A 20,549-nucleotide genomic window follows, 5' to 3' on the forward strand; every position below is an offset into this window, starting at 1 on the left:
TTAAATTGGTTTATTGAGTGCTGCTGTGGGGGAATGCATTCTGATTCACTCACCTAAGCTTTTTCATTTATTTGGTCTATTCTAAGTTGAAATTTGAGACATTTAAGGGTGATGAGGAACCTCTAAAAATCAAACCACAATGAAAAGCATTTGTTTTTTCAGAATTTATTACTTTTCAAGCCCGGCAAAATCCTTCCATTTCCACATTAGCACTTACGTCTAAAAAGAGTAAGGATGTCGTTTGTAACCTCATGTAACCCCATAATTCTTAGTTTAATAAGCAGTCAGAGGATTTCACTCTAAGACACCTTAAACGTTGACCAGTTATCACTTTTGAAAATCACAAAAAATAAAAAAGAACATGATAAGCTGTCAATCTGAAATGAACTGAATAAACTGGAGACATGACATTCTTGGAGTGTATTTGGAATGTCCCAGAAGCTTTGGTTTTTCATAGGTTCTAGCACTTGATTATAATATAAAGGGTTCAGTGTTTGCCAAAGAGCTGTCCATCCAGTTTGATGAGCTGTCGGAGGAAGCCTCGATTGGGAATCACTCCCCGGCACTCTTTCACTGTACAAATAGCCTCCACTAGAGTCAGGTTCTGCTTGAGCATCAGGTAAGCCAGGACCAGGGTGGCAGAGCGGCTCACTCCCACGTGGCAATGCACCAGCACTTTTTGCTCTCTTGTCAGGCAGATCGGATTTTAACACACCGCCACCTAGCGGAGGAAAATGGTATGGACTTTTAGAAGCGGTTAAAAAAAATCCAGTTTATGAAAGAAAAAAAGAGAAATTCAAAACGGTTTTCAGTTCAGATATTTGTGCAGTAACAAGATCCTGAGTCAAGTTTAAAGGCAATTCAAAAAATGCTGTCAGAAGCAAGATAGAACATATTTTAAAACAATTACCACACAATTTCCTACTTTCTCAGAGTAGAAAGTCAGCTTTCCTCCCTATTTCAAAAGGCTAAATTACTTAAAATGATTTAATAAAAAAGAAAACGTCAGTCCCTTGACACTTTTATTCTAGTGCAAAAAAAACTTTATGGAGACATTAAAGTGGTTTGATGCTTATTTGTATCAAAAAGCATCGAGGGGTTAACAGAAAAAAATATTTCACTTTAAAGAACATCTTTCATCAACATGCTGAAGAACACAAAGTGCTTGACATAAAAGACAAATGTAAACTTTAAAACAATAAAAAGTGGCAAGGCAATATAATGAAATCAACAATAAACATGAACACAAATGGAAGGAAATCCTGTGGCTAAATCTAAATCTTTAAGGGTCTAAAAGACAGGGTAAAAATACATAAAATGCACATAAAGTTGACTGAGTTATATAAATGCTAAATTAAAAAAGCTCCACAGATGCACAAACTCAGATCTTCAGGTGAAATACTCCACAGATGAGAACAGGGGCTGAAAATGGCTCTCATGGTGGGCAGAGATTGGAGAGCAGAACCTGAGGGTTTGAGAGCATATACCAACTGAGATATAAGATCCCAATCTATTAAGACATTTAAAAATATTGAGAATCTTACGATCCATCCTGATTCTGACAGGCAGCAAGTGACGAGACTTCATGACAGGAGTGGGTCCTCTTCCTCAGAAGAGCCAAATTCAAGACCAGCTGTAATCTCCCAGTAAACTTTTTGACATACAGATAGTTACAATAGTTGTCTACAAGTGATAAAGCAAATTAGCTGCCATCATGAAGTTTGTCAATGGGATCGAGGTCATGACAAAGCCGAGTATCAGCATAGTTGATGACGCAGACAAGAGTGAGATCTAAATTTATAAGAAAATAAAAAACGTTATCAGTATACAAGTTTGAGTTTGATTTATAGTTGATTACAGACAAAGACAACCTTTGCCAGGCATATTGTATTAAGAGTGGTTGACTGTGTCAGAGGCAGCAGTAACATAGTAAGATCAAAGTTTGTCTGGATTAATCCTAGGGTCATTGGCCACATGGATCAGACGTTAATGAAACCACAATTAGTCATTTTAAAGTGGCTCAGTGGGACAGGTGAAGGGCTGGCACGCAGGAGCCCTGGGTTTGATTCCCAGGGTTGTCCACTGATCCCCACCCAGATTGGGTCCTTAGGCAAGACCCTTGATGCTGCTGCCTAACTGGGTCCCTGTGCCCCTCAAGTACAGGGTTGTGTCAGGAAGGGCATCTGGCGTAAAAACTCTGCCAAATCACTGATGCAAAACAGAGGGTGCTGCTATGCTGTTGTGACCCTGGAAGGGATAAGCTGAAAGTGAACTACTACAAAGTTGACAAAAAGCCAATACTGCATTCAAATAAGAATACCAAACCAAGAGTTTCTTTCAATGTATTTTATTGGTGCAAGAGCTGTGCTGTAACCCAAGTCCCCTCCATTAAATATTTGGGTTGATGATTTTGCCCATGAAAAGCACGTTTTGTGCTTGGTTGTCAATAATGATGACCATAAATGGGCGGTTAAACTTTATAACTGGGATGTACTGAAAGGACAGCGGTACAAAACCAATTCCTGTAGCACCTGCTGCAGTGGCTCCTTTCTCATCGACATCCAGGGAAGCCTGGTGCACAACCTGAAAGAAGGCAAAAGCATGAGGTGTAGAGATATATTATAGTTGCAGAAATATGACTGCTTTGTTACCTCTGAAACTGCAAGCCGAGTATCTTCAGCGATACCACTCAGATTTGCACTGTCACCGAACACATCTGTGATTCCCATTTCAGCCAAGACGTCATTCAGCTTATAGGACGTCTTGATGGAGAACTTTGGAACGTATATGTCGTATTTCCTAAAACAAACCATTTAGACCAACGATCTGAAAAGATATGCCCAGAAGCCAACTTATCAGACAAACCTTGACTTTTTCCACTTCATCCATTTTGAGACATGTTCTGGGCTTATGGCTTGTTCCAAAGTTCCCATATCTCCAGGCAGCAAAAGCAGCATGGAGTAGGAGCTGTTGAATTTGAGTTGGAGGACTGTTGTGTTGATTGCCTGGTCATGGTAGACGTCAAAGTACTCTTCCATATTCATCATCTGCACAGGAACCTGGAAGAAGCAGATATATTTTGGTATAAATCTGTGACAGAAGATACATGTAGAAAAATAACTCTGGCTATATCATTTCAAACCTTTTTGTTTTCATCCACATTAAACATGTCCTCCTTTGTCAACATAGGATCAAATGGCATATCCCACGTTCCTATTCAAAAGCAGAAAAAAAAAAATAATTTTAAAGGAGTTACCCAATTTTACTTCCTCAAAAGGTTGGAAAAAGAAAATAAGCCATCATCTGTAGATATTAAAGAGAAACAACCTCAACTCATGAGACCTCTACCTTTGAAGTAGATGAAGTTGATCAGATACATGAGAATGTCTGGATCCAGACCATCCACCAGCTTGTCGATCTTTCCTTTGGTCTTATCTGCTACATACTTATTGATGGTGTTGACGCTGTCTGTGGTGTTGCTAAAGTCAACATTGAAGCCCTCGGCAGAGTACGACTGCTTCAGGACATCTAGGAACTCTGGCTTAGGCTTAAAGTTGTCGTCCAGAAACACGGCGGTGCCTTCACTGACCTCCTCGTCAGAAGGTCCTTTTGTGAGGAGGCTACGGAAGGCCAGGTCGACATCTGCTTGAGTCAGCTGGGAGCTGTTGAACCCCAGAGTGCTGAAAAGCTGGCGGTGGGTCTCTCCACGTGCACCCACTGCCAAGGCGGCCAAGGCCAGAGAGACACTACGTGGTGAGTAGAAGATGTTTTTGTCTTGCGAGTCAGTGAGATTTGCTAGCTTCCTGTACAAGCTGAAGGCAAAGTCTTGGTTTGCTGAAGTCACCAGAGACAAATAGTCAGTGCTGCTGTCCACAGCAGTGTCCTGGACACCTTCTGTATCCTGATGGCCTTTCCCCACACAGACCACTGCCAACATCCAGAGAATCACAGCTGCATGCGCCATTCTGGAGTGAAACAAAGGTTCAAAAGTACAACATTGTTACACAATGTTTGCTTAACATGCTCGACTAGAGCTTTGTCATCTGCTTTGGGTTCCTCTTAAGATCCACAAGAAGAGACAGTTGTAAGACAAATCTATTTTAACACTGAAAGACCACTTTTTTTTTGCTTAGGGTTCTCAAACTCAATTTAACTTGGGGCCACTGAAGGCAGCAACCAGCTAAGCCTGGGCTGTATGGGGTTCCATTTGTGCCAAAAATATGTTTGTCCACTGCATCTCTTTGGTCCATTGTCTACGAAATGAGTTTATTGAACATTTGTTCTATGGTCTACCAAGCAATATTTTCTACATGTCCTGTGAAACAGGACCCAACAATGCTAGCGACTGTTGCCAAGGACATTTCTGACAACTAGAGCCAACAACAAAAGCAAATGTAAAGATTTAAGCATAAAGCAAGCTGAAACAAAGCTTTCTGAGAAGCATGGACATGTAGTAGATATTGGTTAGTAGACATTAACCTTTATGTTCATGTTAAGGCAGGAGCCACAAATTAACCAGTTTGAGATGGATAACTTTTTCCTGACCAACTATTTAAAAGAAATTTTTTTTAATAAATCCAGTTTATATTACCAGAATTGATCATATTGACAAATTACAGAGGAAGAATTTCATGTTCTCACATTGACTAAGTTACAGCAATGAAAGATTAGGTAAATGCAAGTTTGTTTAAATTATATTGACAAGAATCAGATATATGCATTCCCCTACAGAACAGCACAATGAAGTCTAAAATAGATATTCTGGATCACAAATACAAATGAACCACTTACTTTACAGGTAGGAGCTTCCAGTGTCTTTTCAGTCCACCACTGACAGACACAGGCTGAACAGAAAAAAGAAGCACTGTTTGGAGACTGAAGAGCTGAACTTTGATTTTGTTTATTTTCTGTGCTGGACTCCTATTTGTTCAGCCTCCACATTTACTCTGCGTACCAGTTCCTTACCTGTTTGCTCTTCAAACAAGGCCAAGCATGTTCTTTGCTTTGGAATCACGGAATATTTATGAAGAGGGAACACAATAAAGGGACTTAATTATTCAGTTCATCTCAGTTATTCAAGTCAGGTGTGTTGGAGCATGACAGCAGGTGATGCATGTAGGGCAGGAATCATTTAAATTGGTTTATTGAGTGCTGCTGTGGGGGAATGCATTCTGATTCACTCACCTAAGCTTTTTCATTTATTTGGTCTATTCTAAGTTAAAATTTGAGACATTTAAGGGTGATGAGGAACCTCTATAAGACAAACCACAATGAAAAGCATTTGTTTTTTCAGAATTTATTACTTTTCAAACCCGGCAAAATCCTTCCATTTCCACATTAGCACTTACGTCTAAAAAGAGTAAGGATGACGTTTGTAACCTCATGTAACCCCATAATTCTTAGTTTAATAAGCAGTCAGAGGATTTCACTCTAAGACACCTTAAACGTTGACCAGATTTCAGTTTTGAAAATCACAAAAATTTTTTAAAAAAGATGATAAGCTGTCAATCTGAAATGAACTGAATAAATTGTAGACATGACATTCTTGGAGTGTTTTTGGAATGTCCCAGAAGCTTTGGTTTTTTATAGGTTCTAGCACTTGATTATAATATAAAGGGTTCAGTGTTTGCTAAAAAGCTGTCTATCCAGTTTGATGAGCTGTCGGAGGAAGCCTCGATTGGGAATCACTCCCCGGCTCTCTTTCACTGTACAAATAGCCTCCACTAGAGTCAGGTTCTGCTTGAGCATCAGGTAAGCCAGGACCAGGGTGGCAGAGCGGCTCACTCCCACGTGGCAATGCACCAGCACTTTGCCTGAGAAACACAAGAGTAAATAATTATTTCCAAATGCAAGATTTTAAAAAGCAGCCCATTTGATTCTTGTTTTTTCTGTTATTTTTACCTCCTCTGTTCAAAGCTCTGTGGATGAAGTCTGCAGCTGCCTGAAAGCTGACGCTCATGTCGTATTCACAGGAGTCTCGAGCTTCTATGCCCATGTAGGAGACGTTCATTCTCTCATAAAACTCTGGTTTTCCTTTTCGTCCACTGTGAGCTGCATTCAAGATGTGGGTGAACCTATGGGTGGATAGGTCAGCCAGGTTCTCTGCACTATGTCTTACAAAAAAAAAAAATATTACGTTTTTAACAACAGAAAGATTACACAGCAAGCCTCCAAAAGAAGTGCATGCACTCTTTCCTAATGACAAAGTCTAGTCAAATATTTCATGCTTGTAAATTCAAAAATGTTTCAGCCAAGACGTGTTTGCATTTGCTTGCATTGTTGGAAACGTTTAAATGGTAGAGCTATAGTTTACACGAATTCCTGAAGTGGAATGCAGCTTCAGAGGTGTAGGGTTACTTCTGCTCATAAATCCTATTTCTGATCAGTTCCTTTTTACAAACATAAATCAACTTTTTTCTTTTACTTACTAACAGGATTAACTCCTCCAAAAAATAATAATAATATGCACTTCTTTAACTACAGAGAAAATGTATTTTACTTACTGGTCACCAATATAAAGTCTTGGCCAAACTTCATCTGCATGGCTGATGATGGCTTTGCCTGTGAATAGGAGTCTTTCCAGTTCAAACACTGCTAATCCGAGTGAACTCAGGTCTATCTCCACTTTCCGATGTGGTTGTCCATCCTTCCAGCATGGATGCACTTTAAGTACATATGACATCTTCTAAAGTGTTTAGAAGTTGTCAAATAGTGCAGCAAATACTCTAAAAATGCGAGTTGGTTGAGAGAATTATTTCAATTAAAATATTGTTGAGCTGACAAGTAAAATTGAACTAACTGAATGGTAAAAGTGGTTTAGTTTTAGACCAATTTACCTACAATTTGCTGGCTATATGAGTGAGCTCTGTATGCATCGAGGACACATGAAGCTCAGATTAAATCCAGCCTGAGCGACCCAAGCCTTCAGCATGTTACGCTTTTGCATCCAAATAGCAGTCTATTTAAAGATCTGAATGCTGGGTAGCATAGTGTATCCCTGCAGAATTTTCCACTAGATGTGAAGATAGAATAAGAGCTCTGTATGCCAGGATAGTGCTTCAATGTGTACCTATTATGAACAACCACTAGAAAACTGCATTCAGATGGATTATAAAATAGTTGCAGCAAAATAAAAACCATTAGATTACAAATTCATAAAAATATTTTAATCATTTTACTATTTTAATATTATAGCAATTGGTTTTTCAGAAGGAGAATTCCAGTCTAATACTGAAAATGTGCGTCGTAGCTGACAGATTAACACATGACAGAGACATTTTCCATGCAAAACTTTTGTTATATTTTTAGACTTTTTTTTTGTTCTTGCAAGACTTATAAAACCATTTTCTGAAATATGGCACTTTCTTTAAACTAGACCCAACATGGAGAAACAGACTTTGCTAAACCAGAATTATGGAAAGATGCTGAGATTTAAAAAAATAAACTTTTTTTTAACCTGAAAAAAGAAAAGTGAGCCCAAAATCCTGCAAGATCTATCTGAATTTAACTGTAATTTAATCTTCTTCTATTTGGAAGTTTAAAAACAAATACATGGAGAACAAACATAACTTTAACCTTAAATCTATCTGTTGTAGGAGTACAGTAGGTTTTAAAGCAAAAGACATGGCATTCATGTGCACGTCTGATTCTAGTTCCTTCAAATTTCTTTTTTTTTCTTGGATCTGTAATTTCTTCATATATATTTTTATGTAGAAAAAAATGTCATTGTTACAGTTCTGCAGGGCAGGACTGGATCCCAAGCTTCAGTCAAGGAAGATCTCAGCGAACATAAGACTTGGTGTTCCTGCAAGCAAGTACATCGAGTCCACTTCAGAAGGCTTTCTTCTCTAGTTGATCAAGGATGGCCTGAATTCTCTGCACGGCTTCTTTCCGCGCTTGTCGAACATTCTCCTGTCCCTGAGTCTCCACGGAGTCCAGCTCCAACAGCTCTTTGGTCAGAAGTTCCTCCAGACAGCGGTAGCTCTTGTCCGTCTTTTTGCCCACAAACTCGTCAACATCTTCCTGAAGAAGCTGAACTCTGGTCATGACATACTGGACCTTGGCGAGACCTGGATTATCACTCAAGGGCTGCTGTCCGGCCTGGCCTGCGGGCGGTGCAGGAGCTTGGGCTGGGGCTGAGGGAGGAGGCTCAGCCTGTGAGGTGTTGCCATCACCTCTTCCTGTTTTGTTGTAGATTTGTGGAGGAGAACTTATTTCAGCTGGTTTTCCATTGGGGGGTGGTGCTAGCCTGGGTTTAGGCCCCACCTGCGGAGGGCGTTGGTGATGTTGATCCTAAAACAACGCAAGATAAACATGCATGTTTTAGTTTCCTTACAGACTCTTGAACAACATGTCTGCTGCAGAGCCTTACCTTGGGCTGATAAGGTGGTGGGGCACCTGTCCCGGTTCCTGGCCACGCTGGAGGATGAGGTGGACGGACGGGATTCCCGTAATGGTTCTGGGGAGGTTGCTGACCTGCCTGCCACTGTTGCTGCGAGTGGGCATACTGGCTGGGGTGTCCCCATGCTTCACCCTGGGAATTGGGATGAAGAGCCTGGCTGGCTGGGTAAGGAGGATTAGAGTGCATTGCGTGTCCGCCTTCATTGTAGTGGGGGTATGTTCCAGGAGGATATCCAGGACCCTGAGAGCACAGGTTGTTATATGTTATTTTTAAAAATGTTAGATTACAAGAAATTAAATTTTCACAAAGTTTCAAAATAAAACATGCATATATATTTTCTATAGTACTTGTAAGTAGTGATTAAATCCCCATCAGCACATATATTTCTTACAAAACGACACATAACTTTTACACTTTAAAGAAACTCTAATGAATAAATAAAAAAAGATTAAACTGTTAGTAAAGTTTTTTTTATCTTATTTTATTTTTATGCCAAACAATGTCCCCGTCTCATTTCTCCGTACACTCACCCCTTGACAGTGTGGACCAGTGTAATGATGATGCTGAGCGTGTGTCTGCCCGCTGCTCTGATCCGCCGGACAGCCTTGGTGCGGATAGGAACTTGGACTTGCTCTCCGAGGATCAGCGCAGTAGAAAGGGTTGGATGGGTGGAAGCTACTTGCCGGGTAGGGACTCTGTGCATGGTTGTAGGTTCCGTGGCCGTTTGGATATCCTCCTGGCATTACCTAAAAAGACAAAATGGGACAGTACTAAGCAAAAAATGGATGAAATGAGCACTTTTGACAAATAATTCTGAGTGTATGTGCAAAAGAAAGACAAGGAAACTGACATTGAGCAATATGTTCAAATGTTGAAGAGCTGGAAAACGCTTGTATAGTGAGACGTACCTGTGGATTGTATTGCGGATGCAGATCTGACCCTGATGGATAGGCATTTGCATAGGGTCCTGTGGAGGGAGACTGCGGATACCAGTACTGTGGAGGGTAACCCGAATACTGAGGAGCATCCTGCAAAGACAGTTTGACACGGGACAGTGACTTATTAATGTCATCCTAAATATTTTGTGTCAGCAGAGATATCAGCATCTTAAAGCTGAAAACCTTTCTAACATATTTAAAACATATATTCGTTTCTCTTCAGAAAAATAAACAAACTGACATTGATGTTGACTAGTGTTTAAATGAATGGTTTAGCTCAAATTATTTTCAGTGTTTCATAATTGCTACATTAATGTGCAGAAGGGTTGTGTTAAATCTATATTTTCGAGTCAAGTTAATTCTAAAGCGAGGACTTAACTAATAAGCTAGCAGTAACTATTACATAATGCCCGCTAGCTATATTAGCTATACAGCTAGCATGTACATTGCAAAGAACTTCTGTACGAAGGAACAAACGGATTCTAATTGTTAAGAGTTTTTAGCTCTATTTTGTTTTTTAAAATCACAATATTATCCGTCACTCTCCCCAGTAAAGTTTTAATTAATCTGTTCGCTTACCATAGTGTTACTCCAGCTTCCGTGACTATTTACCGAGTTAGAGGAGGGCCAGCCAGTTTTCCCGTTTGGCTGCATTTGGGATTTCTGCATCAGTTACACGTATTTCCCGGTAGTCATCTTCGTAAACAAACAATTCTATAACTAGTTTACGGTTCCTGTAGAAATCTGACAGCTGACCTAAGCTGCAGCTTCCCCGCAGAAGTCGGGATCGCCTGATTGAATCCAAGAAATGAATAAATGACGCGGAACTCTGGAGACATGGTACTGCGTCTTTAAGTCGAGTAGAACACTCACGGATGAAGAGTAGTCACTCTGTGAAAGTTTCTAATCATAATTTCTAAATAAACTCCCAAAACTGTAGAATGCAGGCACACGGACAAAATTCAATTAAGTTCATGAGATATATTTATTTTCATTATCTCATGACAGTTAAAAAGCAACTTTTGGATTTCTCTGGGGTAAACAAAAGCCTCAGTATTTTTCAAACGTGTGAGGCAACTCCTCCACATTCTTACATACGATCTTTGAGGTGGCACGTGCATTGGAAAGGTCTCCATCTTACCATCCATCATCAAATGGGGAAATTTCAACTGAATATTTTTATAGAAATTTTATTTTGTAATATTTATTCATAATTATATAACTCATTTCCGTTTTAATTATTTTCCACACAATTATTTTAAAATACATGCTATGCGCAATTGTGGCGCAGAAGGGGTTAAATGTTCACAGGAAGTGTATAAAAGCACTTCCTGTGCTCCGTTAAAATAGAAACGGGTAAAAACATTCATGTCTTGATGTTTCAGAAATTTACAAAACGCGTGAAAACTGCAACTAAAACATGAATTACGTACCAGGGACGGCGAGTCTCATTGACGATATTGACAGTAAGTTGGACCTTTTATAAAAAATAGTGTTGTATTACAAACAAACGCCAAGATGTGTTATCGTGTGGATACAGATTTGAAGATTTTCGCTGATGTTTTTATTTTTGCAGAAAAGCACTTAGTTCTGCTGCGAGATGGAAGAACACTAATCGGTTACCTGAGAAGCATCGATCAGTTTGGTAAAATATTTTATTCTTTTAAACTCGTCTATGCGAGTTTTTTTTTCTCCTCCAACAGATAAACATGTAAATGTTTACACCATGATACGCTGTGTTACAAGTTAGTTTTACTTTCTTTTTTTTCCTTCTTTCTACAGCCAATTTAGTCTTTCATCAGACGGTGGAGCGCATCCATGTGGGAAAGAAGTTTGGAGATATTCCCAGAGGTATCTTCATCGTCAGAGGAGAAAATGTAGTTCTACTTGGGGAGATAGTAAGTGATTTATACTTCCCTCTTTGAGTCAAAGCCATATTTTAGTCTGAACTAAAACTTGAGTGTTAATTGAGCCTTAAAGTAAACTGGATTTGAGATTCAGCTTACATGGAATAAGAAATTGAGAATTAAATCACATCTGATTTTTAAAGAATTTATTTGCAAATTATGGTGGGAAATGAGTATTTAGTCACCTACAAATAAGCAATACTTCTATCTCTCACAGACCTGTAACTTCTTCTCTAAGAGGATCCTCTGTCCTCCACTCATTAGCTGTATTAATAGCACCTGTTTGAACTCGTTATATCTATAAAAGACACCTGTCCACAACCTCAAACAGTCACACTCCAAACACCGCTATGTCTAAGACCAAAGAGCTGTCTAAGGACACCAGAAACAAAATTGTTGACCTGTACCAGGGTGGAAAGACTGAATCTGAAACGGGTTTGTGTTTAGAAGTCAACCATGGAAGCAATTAATAGGAACTGGAAGACGTACAAGAACACTAATCTCCTTTGATCTGGGGATCCCAACAAGATCTCATCCCGTGGGGTCAAAATGATCACAAGAACAGTGAGCAAAAATCCTAGAACTACACAGGGGACTCATGAATGACTTGCGGAGAGCTGGGATTTTTTTTTTCAGCAAAGGGACCAGGACAACTGATCCTTGTAATGGAAAGAATGTCTCTCATAGTTGAGGTAGACCTGTGATGAAAATTACAGGCCTCTCTTGCACAATTAGTGGCTGACTAAATACTTTTTTACCCCACTGTATGTTCTTATCTATTGTAAAAATTGTTCCCAGTGGTCTTTTAATTGTGATTGTGCAGCTTTTAGTAAATTATTTCTTTTAAAGATGCATTTTCTGCAGCGCAGTAGGAGCTCATTAAGTATTCGTGTTGGTTTGGAAGTAAGCCAGCGCTCAATTCCCATGATCCCCTTGTTTACACCCTTTCCCACTAGCTCACAGAGCCTCACGACCCCGACACACAGAGCCTAAAAGCACTTGAGCACACATTTTAGGATTACAAGATGTGACCTTGCTGTCCTGTGTCCTACAGGATTTGGATAAACCCTGCGACACGGTCTTGCAGCAGGTTTCCATTGAGGAGATCCTGGAGGAGCAGCGGTTGCAGCAGCAGGCCAAACAGGAGACAGAGAAAGTCAAAATGCAAGTTCTGAAGGACCGGGGCCTTTCCGTACCCAAAGCTGACAATTTGGACGAGTACTGAACCCTTCACAGGCCTTTTAGTTTGTACGAGACAAATGCGTTTTATGTTTAACTGAAGGGCGTCTTTTGTTTTGTGGCTATAATCATGTGTGGCATAAATGCTGTTTTTGTTTTCTTTCTTTTTAATCGTTTCATCTAAATCACGCGTGGGATGTAAGGACTGTTGATGTAAATGGTTACAACTTGACAGTCTTTTTACAGCAGCACTTTGTCATCTATCATCTTAATGACATGAACTTTTTATTTGGAGATGGTGGGTCTGATAGTGACTGACAATACTGTTCTCCATTAAAACAGCTGAGTTTGTCACTTATGGAAGCCTACTTGGAAAATATTTATTTCTCGTCTTGAATGGCTTAATCTGCCGGCACACAAAGTAGTGTGTTTACAGTCAATTCAGGTATTTATCTGGTTAATTGATTGACTTCATATTGGCTAATCAAACTTTTCTGTTGTGGGGATGATGGTGTTTCAAGTACTAATCTATTTTCCTAATTAGCTGCTAAAATGAAGTGCTAAAAGCAGAGAAGTGTTGCTTTCTACAGTTACCTTTCTTTATATGTATATATTTTTAATTTGATTGAAAATAAATCTACAAGTTTAGCTTAATTTGTAGAATTTTAGGAGGCAGTTGCTTTATTTGGCTGAAGTTTTTATTTAATTTGTCAGCAAACCGGCTTTAAAAAAAACATGAAACTAGCATCTGAGCAATATTTACTCCTCCATATTAAAACATTTCCTGGAAGACTTCAGTTACCTGATCTGATGCCACCCACTCCTCTGCATGGACTTTGCTTTGTTTTAATAAACATTTAATTAGAAGGCTTTTTAGTAGCTTCTCAGAATTGAGCATGACTAATATTTTCCAAAAATATCTCAATTAGAAAAGTGAACATTAAATTTGGAGTATTTGTTAAAGTTAAGGTTTAAGGCCAGATGGAGAATATCTGCATTAAAAAAACAATGAGTTTAGTCTAATTCCTTTTCAAACTTAAACTAAGAATAATAGTTGAATCTAGTAGGCTTTTTTTTCCAAGATTAATCATCAATTTTTCTCATTTTGGGACGATTCTTTTAAACAGTATGGGCTGATTCGATTCTGCCTTACAGATTGATCTGGTTAGAATGTAGGAATATAAATCAATTCATTGATTGTTATTCCCATTTGGTGTTTAAAAAATATAATTCTTTAACATAAAACGTGTTTTACTTGCAGGAGAAGCATGTTTAAATGATACATTACATTTTTCTTTAAATGAGGTTGACATGACTTAAAATAAATATAAATGTGGACCTTTTTCCCTATGGTTATAGCTATATACAAGCAGGATGTTGCTAGGATCATATCTAAAACTTTGAGATAATATTCATATTTTAGTTTTTGTCTTTTGAAATATGGTTACCTTCCAAATCTGAATTATTCTTTATTTTCTGCTTGTGCTCAAGGCGGTGACTGTCTTCCTCTTGACTTAAAAAAATCTTCCTAGATTGTAAAACATTTAAAAGAAGCTACCACTAGATGATAGTAAACAGTTGTAAAAAAAATAAAATAAAGGTCCACTTTCATGAAAGTGAAGATGCTGCAGACAGAATTGTCATTAGAGGAACAAGTCACTTTAAAGTGATTTTTATTTCAGCTGGTGTTAAGTGTTGTGGTTGCAGCAACAGTTGCACAAAAATGTGAGTTCATGCTGTGTAACCCCAAAACTCAAAGTCCACATTTATTCCACAGAAGAATGTCTTTCATTGAAAAGGTTTTTTAGAGTGAAAAAGATAAGATGACAGCGATCAGCTGATTGATTTGTCCTGCACTCATGTTGCTTTTGACTACAAACCATCCAGGGTTGACCACGGCCCCGCCCTAAAGTCACTCCTCCAGAAACCTCTGGCCTCACACAGGATGAACCAGGAACTGAAGATGAATCCATCATACCATCATCAGAACACTTCCTTATAGGATTCAGTTCACAGTTTAGAAACCATTACAGGAACTCTGAATAAATACCTCTTTCCTGAAAAACGTTTTTACAACTCAAATATCTTTCAGCGAGATGAGATTACGTATTTGTGTCATAAACGTTATTTTTAAAGAAACAAGCAAACAATGTTAATACATACTGGTGAACATGACCTTGATAAAAGTGCTGTGTTGAATTATTTGGTGCAGCCAAATCTGAGCATCACCTTAATCCAGCATGCTGCATTTACTGACTCTCTTGGGAATTTAAGATATTGAATGGAAATTACTTGTTGATATGCTTTAATTGAGGTAATTTGATCAGAGCTTTAAAACATGTTTTCAAAGATGATAAACTATTTTTGTGCTATTCCTATGAGCTTTTAGTAAAAAATGCACCGACAATGTTTACCTTTCATATTTTTTATGTTATTTTATTAAATAAATGTTCAAATATGATCAATATTGATTTGTAAAAGTGGGAGGAATAGTTTTCAATCTGAGTTTTGTCTCAAGAACTAGATCTAATGTATTCACAAATGTTTGATTTTCGTTTCTCAAACATGAAAGTGACACGTCATGATTTAATTTTTCTGAAATACAAATGAAATGTGACTGAATTAATACAAAGTGTTTTGCGCAATTTTTGGTCTTACATTGACCAGCAGGGGGCGACGTTCACTCGATCGTACAGCAATAGTTACAAGCTTCCGTTTTGTTGCTGTAACTGAATTTGAAGTTACAAATTCAATTTTTTAAAACCTGAAAATGATCAATAGAGAAAACGCAGTTCATGCATGTCAGTTTTTTTACACGGCGCCTCATCCATCAGTCTCGGAACTCCATTATTTTGGCGCATGCTTTTATTTCCCCACTCGGCTCCTGTGGGGTCAGTGCGTGCGGCTTGACGCCGCAGTGACAGAAAGGCCCAGCCTATTCTGATTACGCACGGACGGTGGAGGAGGGGGCGCGCTGATGTGCTCTCTGCTGCTGCGCTCAGCCAACCCCAGCCGTCGTAAGGTAAAGCTGGTGGTATCCCGGCGCACCGCTGGAGAACCTGGTTGGCACACGTCGGATCCTCCACATTGACCATTCTCTGCAGTGGAGAGATTTTGCACCCAAATTACGCATGGAATGGTTTTGGGGGGATTGGAGTAGAAATGCAGCGCCGCACTTCCAGCCCACAACAAGAACCATGCCCAACTTACACTGCAAGCAGATCCCTGACATCCTGTGTGATCCTTTGCGGCTTTGATGTAAGTGAAATTCGCTCGGATATCGACGAGGCGTGAAGGAAGCGATCGCATCGTGCCGGACGAAAAGGACGCTGTTGACGCTGCAGACGCGTGTGCACAGAAGACCTCTGCGTTTGGGATTTTACTTCTTTGATGGAGCTTGAGAACATAGTAGCCAACACTGTACTGCTCAAAGCCAGAGAGGGTAAGTGGACACAGCGCCAAAAGCGGCTTTGCAGACAAAACGGTGGGGATAATAATGCGAACTGTCAGGCAGGCTCAGGTAAATCCTACTGATGCAACACAATGAAAGGAGGCGCGTGCAGTCCATACAGACCCGAGCGGACCAGCTTAGTGTACACTTAAAGCTTTTGATCAATGTTACACACTGGTGGATCTGGATTTTGACAGATCTTGTGCGTTTTCGATGGATGGTCTGTTAGTGGCGGGTGGAGAGGAGGAGGAGGAGGAGGAGGAAGGGGGGGGTCTGCATTGTACATCCGCTTTCGCTGCCTGCGCAAACGAAAGCGCTCTTTCGCAACATTCTGCACGCAGAAGCACACATTGAGACGAGGAAGAAGTCCATGGAAGAGGGGGGGGCTTGGCTCTCCTTTGGATGGGGACCCGATGACGTGACTGATGCTGACATTCAAGGGGAGAACAATAAATAAATAAATAGAAAACGGGCCTGCAAAGCCCGGTGTGTGCATGTGCACCTCATCTTCTGACTGCAGCCTCAGAGATGATGGAAAATCATGACAATCTGTGATGGGAGGAAGATGGGACTCCATGACCCCATGGTGGCTCGAGGGAGTCGCTTCAATGGATGCAGCCACTGTTAATTTCATTCTTTTTTATGTGTGAATTTTTGTAATTTGTAATTTTAGTATACAGTTTTGAATCAAATTTCCCTCCCAGATGATAATAAATGGGTTAGATCATCACATTGAGATCTTACCTGTCAAATATTTAACTTTTAGGTTAAATCAAGTACCAACAATTCAAGTGAAGATAAAAAAAGAAAGAAAAAAAACTAAAAACTTGTAAATATTTTAAACTTGTAGGGGTGTAATCATTCAAGTCTACCAGATTCATTCAATCAAGTGTAAATTAAATGTGTGTACAAACAAACAAGTAAACAAAATTGAAATCCATTCACATTTTAGTTTGATAAAGTTCAGCCCACTGATGTTTTTCTAAATCAAAATAATATCAAAGGTATTCACTCATTGGACTGTAATGATGGTTTAATCACTTTTTGCTGTCATCATGTGTGTGCTTTCATAGTAAAAAAAACAAAAAAAACAAAACAAAAAAAAACTAGAGTGTCTCAACCCAAATGGTATTTTCCAACATCAATCCAATCAATTTTTTTCATTTTTAAACAATTTTTATGGTGGCATAAGTTGATTCAATTAACAAATTGCCTCTGATAGATCAATCTGGTTGGATTAAATAAATATAAATTGATTAATCAATTAAGTTGATAATCATTACACCACTACCGTAGTTTCCACTATTGGACTGTAATGATGAATTGATCATTTTTTTCTAGTGTTGTCCTCTGTGATGCCACTTACTCGTTTTTACTTTAAAGTAAAACCTACCATGTCAAATGGTATTTACCAACATCAGTATAAGCATGTGATTTAATTTCTAAATGATTTTATGATAGTTTGGGTCAATTCAATTAACAACTTGCCTCAGAGATCAATCTATCGTAGGAATCGATTTATTGATTATTCTTTACCTATTTAACATGAGCTAATAATACAATATTTTTGAATATTTTACTTTAATTCTTTAATTTATGTGCAGAAATCTTTCCAAAAACATTTAGGGATTAAAAACTGCCTCATAATGCTAACACAAAAGAGACAAAGGTCTTCAAAATAAAATGTGTTTACCTTCTTTGCAATTTGTGGAACACTGACTTATGCAAACACTTAAAACCTTATGATGTCTGTTACTAAAACAAAAACTTGGCATCTAAGTGTTTTATCACATGTGATGGATAATGCCATTAAAGGATTTAGAGATGTAGTTTTGTATCCTCAGGCTCTTATATAGCACAACTTTATGGTGTCTCATATCATGGTGTTTGTCTAAATACTAAATGGATTTAAGTGTTCACCCATCAGATTGAAACGGCTGTTTTTTTTGTGTCTAAAACTGTCCTGAGATCCTTTCAGGTAAATTATTAAAAGTGTGATGGAAGCTTATCTTTGACCTTTAACCCCATTTAAAGATGGAGCTGCATCTTCTTCAAGCAGCTTGTTATCAGTAAATCAAAAGACTGCATCTGAACAGATTAGCACGTGGGTATATGGCACAAGTTGAATGCATGAGCTACAAAAATTCAATAAGTTAAACAGATTTTTGCTTAAATTCCCAATTTTTTAGGCAGAAGGTGGAAAAACTTTTGATTATTTTATTAAAATTTTATTTATTTATTTTTATTGTATTAAAAATACAATATTTTAAGATTAAAACTGTATTTATTAATATTTCTTTATTTAAGTCGTGATGAATCAGAAGTAGATGTATGAAAAATCTCAGGTTTGTGACGCAGCAACAGCCAAGGCTAAAGTCTCCTTTCTCCACTACAATTCTGATGCATTCACTTGCAGACAAATAGATGCGTTAAAGTCTTCATTTTCCTGACCTGAGCTGTCATCTGGCTCTAAACTGTACAGCTAGATAGCTCAGATAATGCCCGGACGCCATTATTGTTTTTGCTACGCTAATGTTAGCTTGGGATTGTGAGGTGCTATAACAGGAGTGGGCAAACCTTTTGACTCATGGGCCTCAAAGGGTTCTGAAACTTGACAGAAGGGCAAGTTGACAGTGTTTTATTTTAAACTGTGGTTTTTGTTCCCATTTTAGTGTCAGTTGCACCAATTGGTTGATGTCTTTCAGGGAAAAACACACACTTGTGTTTGTTGTGTTGGAATGCTTTTAAAAATGACTGTCTGTCTTTAAAAACACACATGACATGAGAAAAATAGCACATTTTTAAGCACAACATGATTGCAAAATAATTTGATAAACACAAGTCAGTTTATTTTACCAAAATTACAAGGAAATATAAAACTAATGATATGGATAATCAATATAATTCATTTCAGTCTGGTGGGCCAGACTAATACTTTAATGGGCCACATGTGGCCCCCGGGCCGTAGTTTGACCACCAATGTGCTTCAAGCTAACAGGAGAGTGTGAACAAGGGAATGCTGGGAAAATAGCGGAGCTAACTTCCACACCACAACCCAGATGTGAATTTCTAATGAGCTCCTGCTGCTCTGTAGAATATATGTCCTAAAAATGACTTTTTGATTTCATAAATAAAAGAGCACTGGGAGCCATTTTACAATAGAAAAAATATATAGCTGGTGTAGCAGTTTAAGAGAAATATTGTTTGACATTACAGTTCAGGAAGATCAGATTTTTAAACCCTCTTTCAAACTCTCACTTTTAGAACCCGTATTTTTTATGGAGACATGTTTCTGCCATTAAACTGAACTCATTCTGAATTCATAACTTCAAGGTTTACTCTTTGCAGTGCTCCCACACTGTAAAAAAAAACTTGTTCCTATCTGTCCAGCCAGCATCTACAAATCCTTTAAGCCTATTTTAAAAATTACTAGTAATCAGTGATCAAATAAACCCTCCATGGTTGTAAATGTAACATATTTTGTGAATAAATCCTAGGATCCTAATAAGGCAGAGATCTAGAGGTTGTTGATCGTTTTCTGCTCCCACATTCCCTGAACTAGCCCAGTTATGGTTTTATGACACTAAATTTACATGTCACTACAGTGGCATATTTAAAAAAAATACAAATTAAGAGGTGCAGCATGTGCACCAAGCGCAGATAGTGTTTCATTGGTAATAACAGTGTTGTAAAATTAACCAGGGAGCTGACTTAATCTCTGAAGCCTTGTGAAGCATGCGTGGGCCAGACCGGACATTTGTTTTATGATCGCAGAGCTCAACTGGGCCAGGAGCATGGAGCGTCATGAATTAATAAGGGCAATTAATGACCGATGGCAGATCTTGTATGTCCCAGCTGCTTCGTCGGTGCTCATCCAACCCCATGCCCTGATTGTGTTTTGGAGAGCAAGAGGGTCTTACACGATTACCAGATGATGCTTCTTTGAGGTAAAAGCAAAAGCACAGCTTTCTCAGCAGCCACATCATTATCTCCATAAATGCAGCCAGGTGGGACTGACTCAACAGTTGAGTAAAGATTTGTTGCTGTGCACTCACTGAAACATGTCGCAGGCTGTTGTGAGTACATCGGTGGTTGAATCCTTCACCAGTGTGAATCATTAGAGGTTTTGCATTACAGGGCCTTGTGCCAAAGACAGATTTCTTCTGCGCGCTGGAAGCATGTCCTGTGTTTCTCTTGACGGAGTGCGCTGCACGCTGAGGCTCATCTTCGGTTGCATAATAACAAAAGTGCAAGGATGCGAGCGGAGCAAATAAAGACTGTTTATCCCGGTTTGTTTATGCAAGAGAGTCTCAAGCCAGAGCCGAAGCGAGTGGCGAGCGAACGCTCACAGCTTCACACAACAGGAAGGCCCAGTTTACAATGCCATCTGGCCCGTTTATTCCAGCGTCCTCACACCTCCCAGTTTAGTAAAACGGCTAGAGTGGCAGCTCAGCCGAGAGATCAAAAAAATGTTGCTACAACCAAACCATGAACAAGCCCTCTGTCCCTGTCTGTCCTCGTGTGGCTATACTGTGGTGATGACTGTTCTGCCAGAGCTGCTCTGGATTTTTCATGGTAAGGTTGACCTTGTCACAGGGTTTTCAGCATTACACTCCAGCTAAAAGCAGCTGGGACTTGGTGGAAACCCTCGGATTGGAGATGGATCACCATAA

The 20,549-nt window shown here is 39.0% G+C and overlaps 5 protein-coding genes across 5 annotated transcripts in view; 2 read left to right on the top strand and 3 right to left on the bottom strand.

Annotated features, from left to right (window-relative positions):
* Positions 1–2,331: 2,331 nt before the first annotated feature.
* On the bottom strand, positions 2,332–5,102 carry LOC112148837 (serine protease inhibitor A3N). The gene is made up of 7 exons (XM_024276206.2): positions 4,966–5,102; positions 4,792–4,844; positions 3,349–3,965; positions 3,143–3,213; positions 2,866–3,059; positions 2,652–2,799; positions 2,332–2,583 (listed from the first exon to the last, which is right to left on the bottom strand). The coding sequence occupies exons 3-7, from the start codon at positions 3,962–3,964 to the stop codon at positions 2,389–2,391; spliced, it is 1,224 nt and encodes a 407-aa protein (XP_024131974.1). The 5' UTR covers position 3,965; positions 4,792–4,844; positions 4,966–5,102; the 3' UTR covers positions 2,332–2,388.
* A 517-nt stretch (positions 5,103–5,619) lies between these two features.
* LOC118599129 (dual specificity protein phosphatase 26-like) lies at positions 5,620–6,682 on the bottom strand. The gene is made up of 3 exons (XM_036213472.1): positions 6,504–6,682; positions 5,902–6,113; positions 5,620–5,813 (listed from the first exon to the last, which is right to left on the bottom strand). Exons 1-3 carry the CDS (start codon positions 6,680–6,682, stop codon positions 5,620–5,622), a joined length of 585 nt encoding a protein of 194 aa, XP_036069365.1.
* A 628-nt stretch (positions 6,683–7,310) lies between these two features.
* bag4 (BCL2 associated athanogene 4) lies at positions 7,311–10,195 on the bottom strand. Its single transcript, XM_024276211.2, has 5 exons — positions 9,919–10,195; positions 9,310–9,429; positions 8,932–9,147; positions 8,372–8,641; positions 7,311–8,292 (listed from the first exon to the last, which is right to left on the bottom strand). The coding sequence occupies exons 1-5, from the start codon at positions 10,006–10,008 to the stop codon at positions 7,831–7,833; spliced, it is 1,158 nt and encodes a 385-aa protein (XP_024131979.1). The 5' UTR covers positions 10,009–10,195; the 3' UTR covers positions 7,311–7,830.
* A 449-nt stretch (positions 10,196–10,644) lies between these two features.
* lsm1 (LSM1, U6 small nuclear RNA associated) lies at positions 10,645–12,788 on the top strand. Its single transcript, XM_024276213.2, has 4 exons — positions 10,645–10,805; positions 10,916–10,984; positions 11,122–11,237; positions 12,301–12,788. The coding sequence occupies exons 1-4, from the start codon at positions 10,760–10,762 to the stop codon at positions 12,469–12,471; spliced, it is 402 nt and encodes a 133-aa protein (XP_024131981.1). The 5' UTR covers positions 10,645–10,759; the 3' UTR covers positions 12,472–12,788.
* A 2,725-nt stretch (positions 12,789–15,513) lies between these two features.
* The window catches only part of grk5l (G protein-coupled receptor kinase 5 like), a 34,737-nt gene continuing 29,701 nt past the window's right edge, over positions 15,514–20,549 (top strand). The window contains exon 1 of the mRNA XM_024276205.2: positions 15,514–15,867. Within this exon, the coding sequence (XP_024131973.1) occupies positions 15,816–15,867 (52 nt within the window). The 5' untranslated portion in view covers positions 15,514–15,815. The remainder of the gene's footprint in view (positions 15,868–20,549) is intronic.

The sequence above is a fragment of the Oryzias melastigma genome, linkage group LG9 (assembly GCF_002922805.2).
Source record: "Oryzias melastigma strain HK-1 linkage group LG9, ASM292280v2, whole genome shotgun sequence".
NCBI classification, from domain to species: domain Eukaryota; kingdom Metazoa; phylum Chordata; class Actinopteri; order Beloniformes; family Adrianichthyidae; genus Oryzias; species Oryzias melastigma.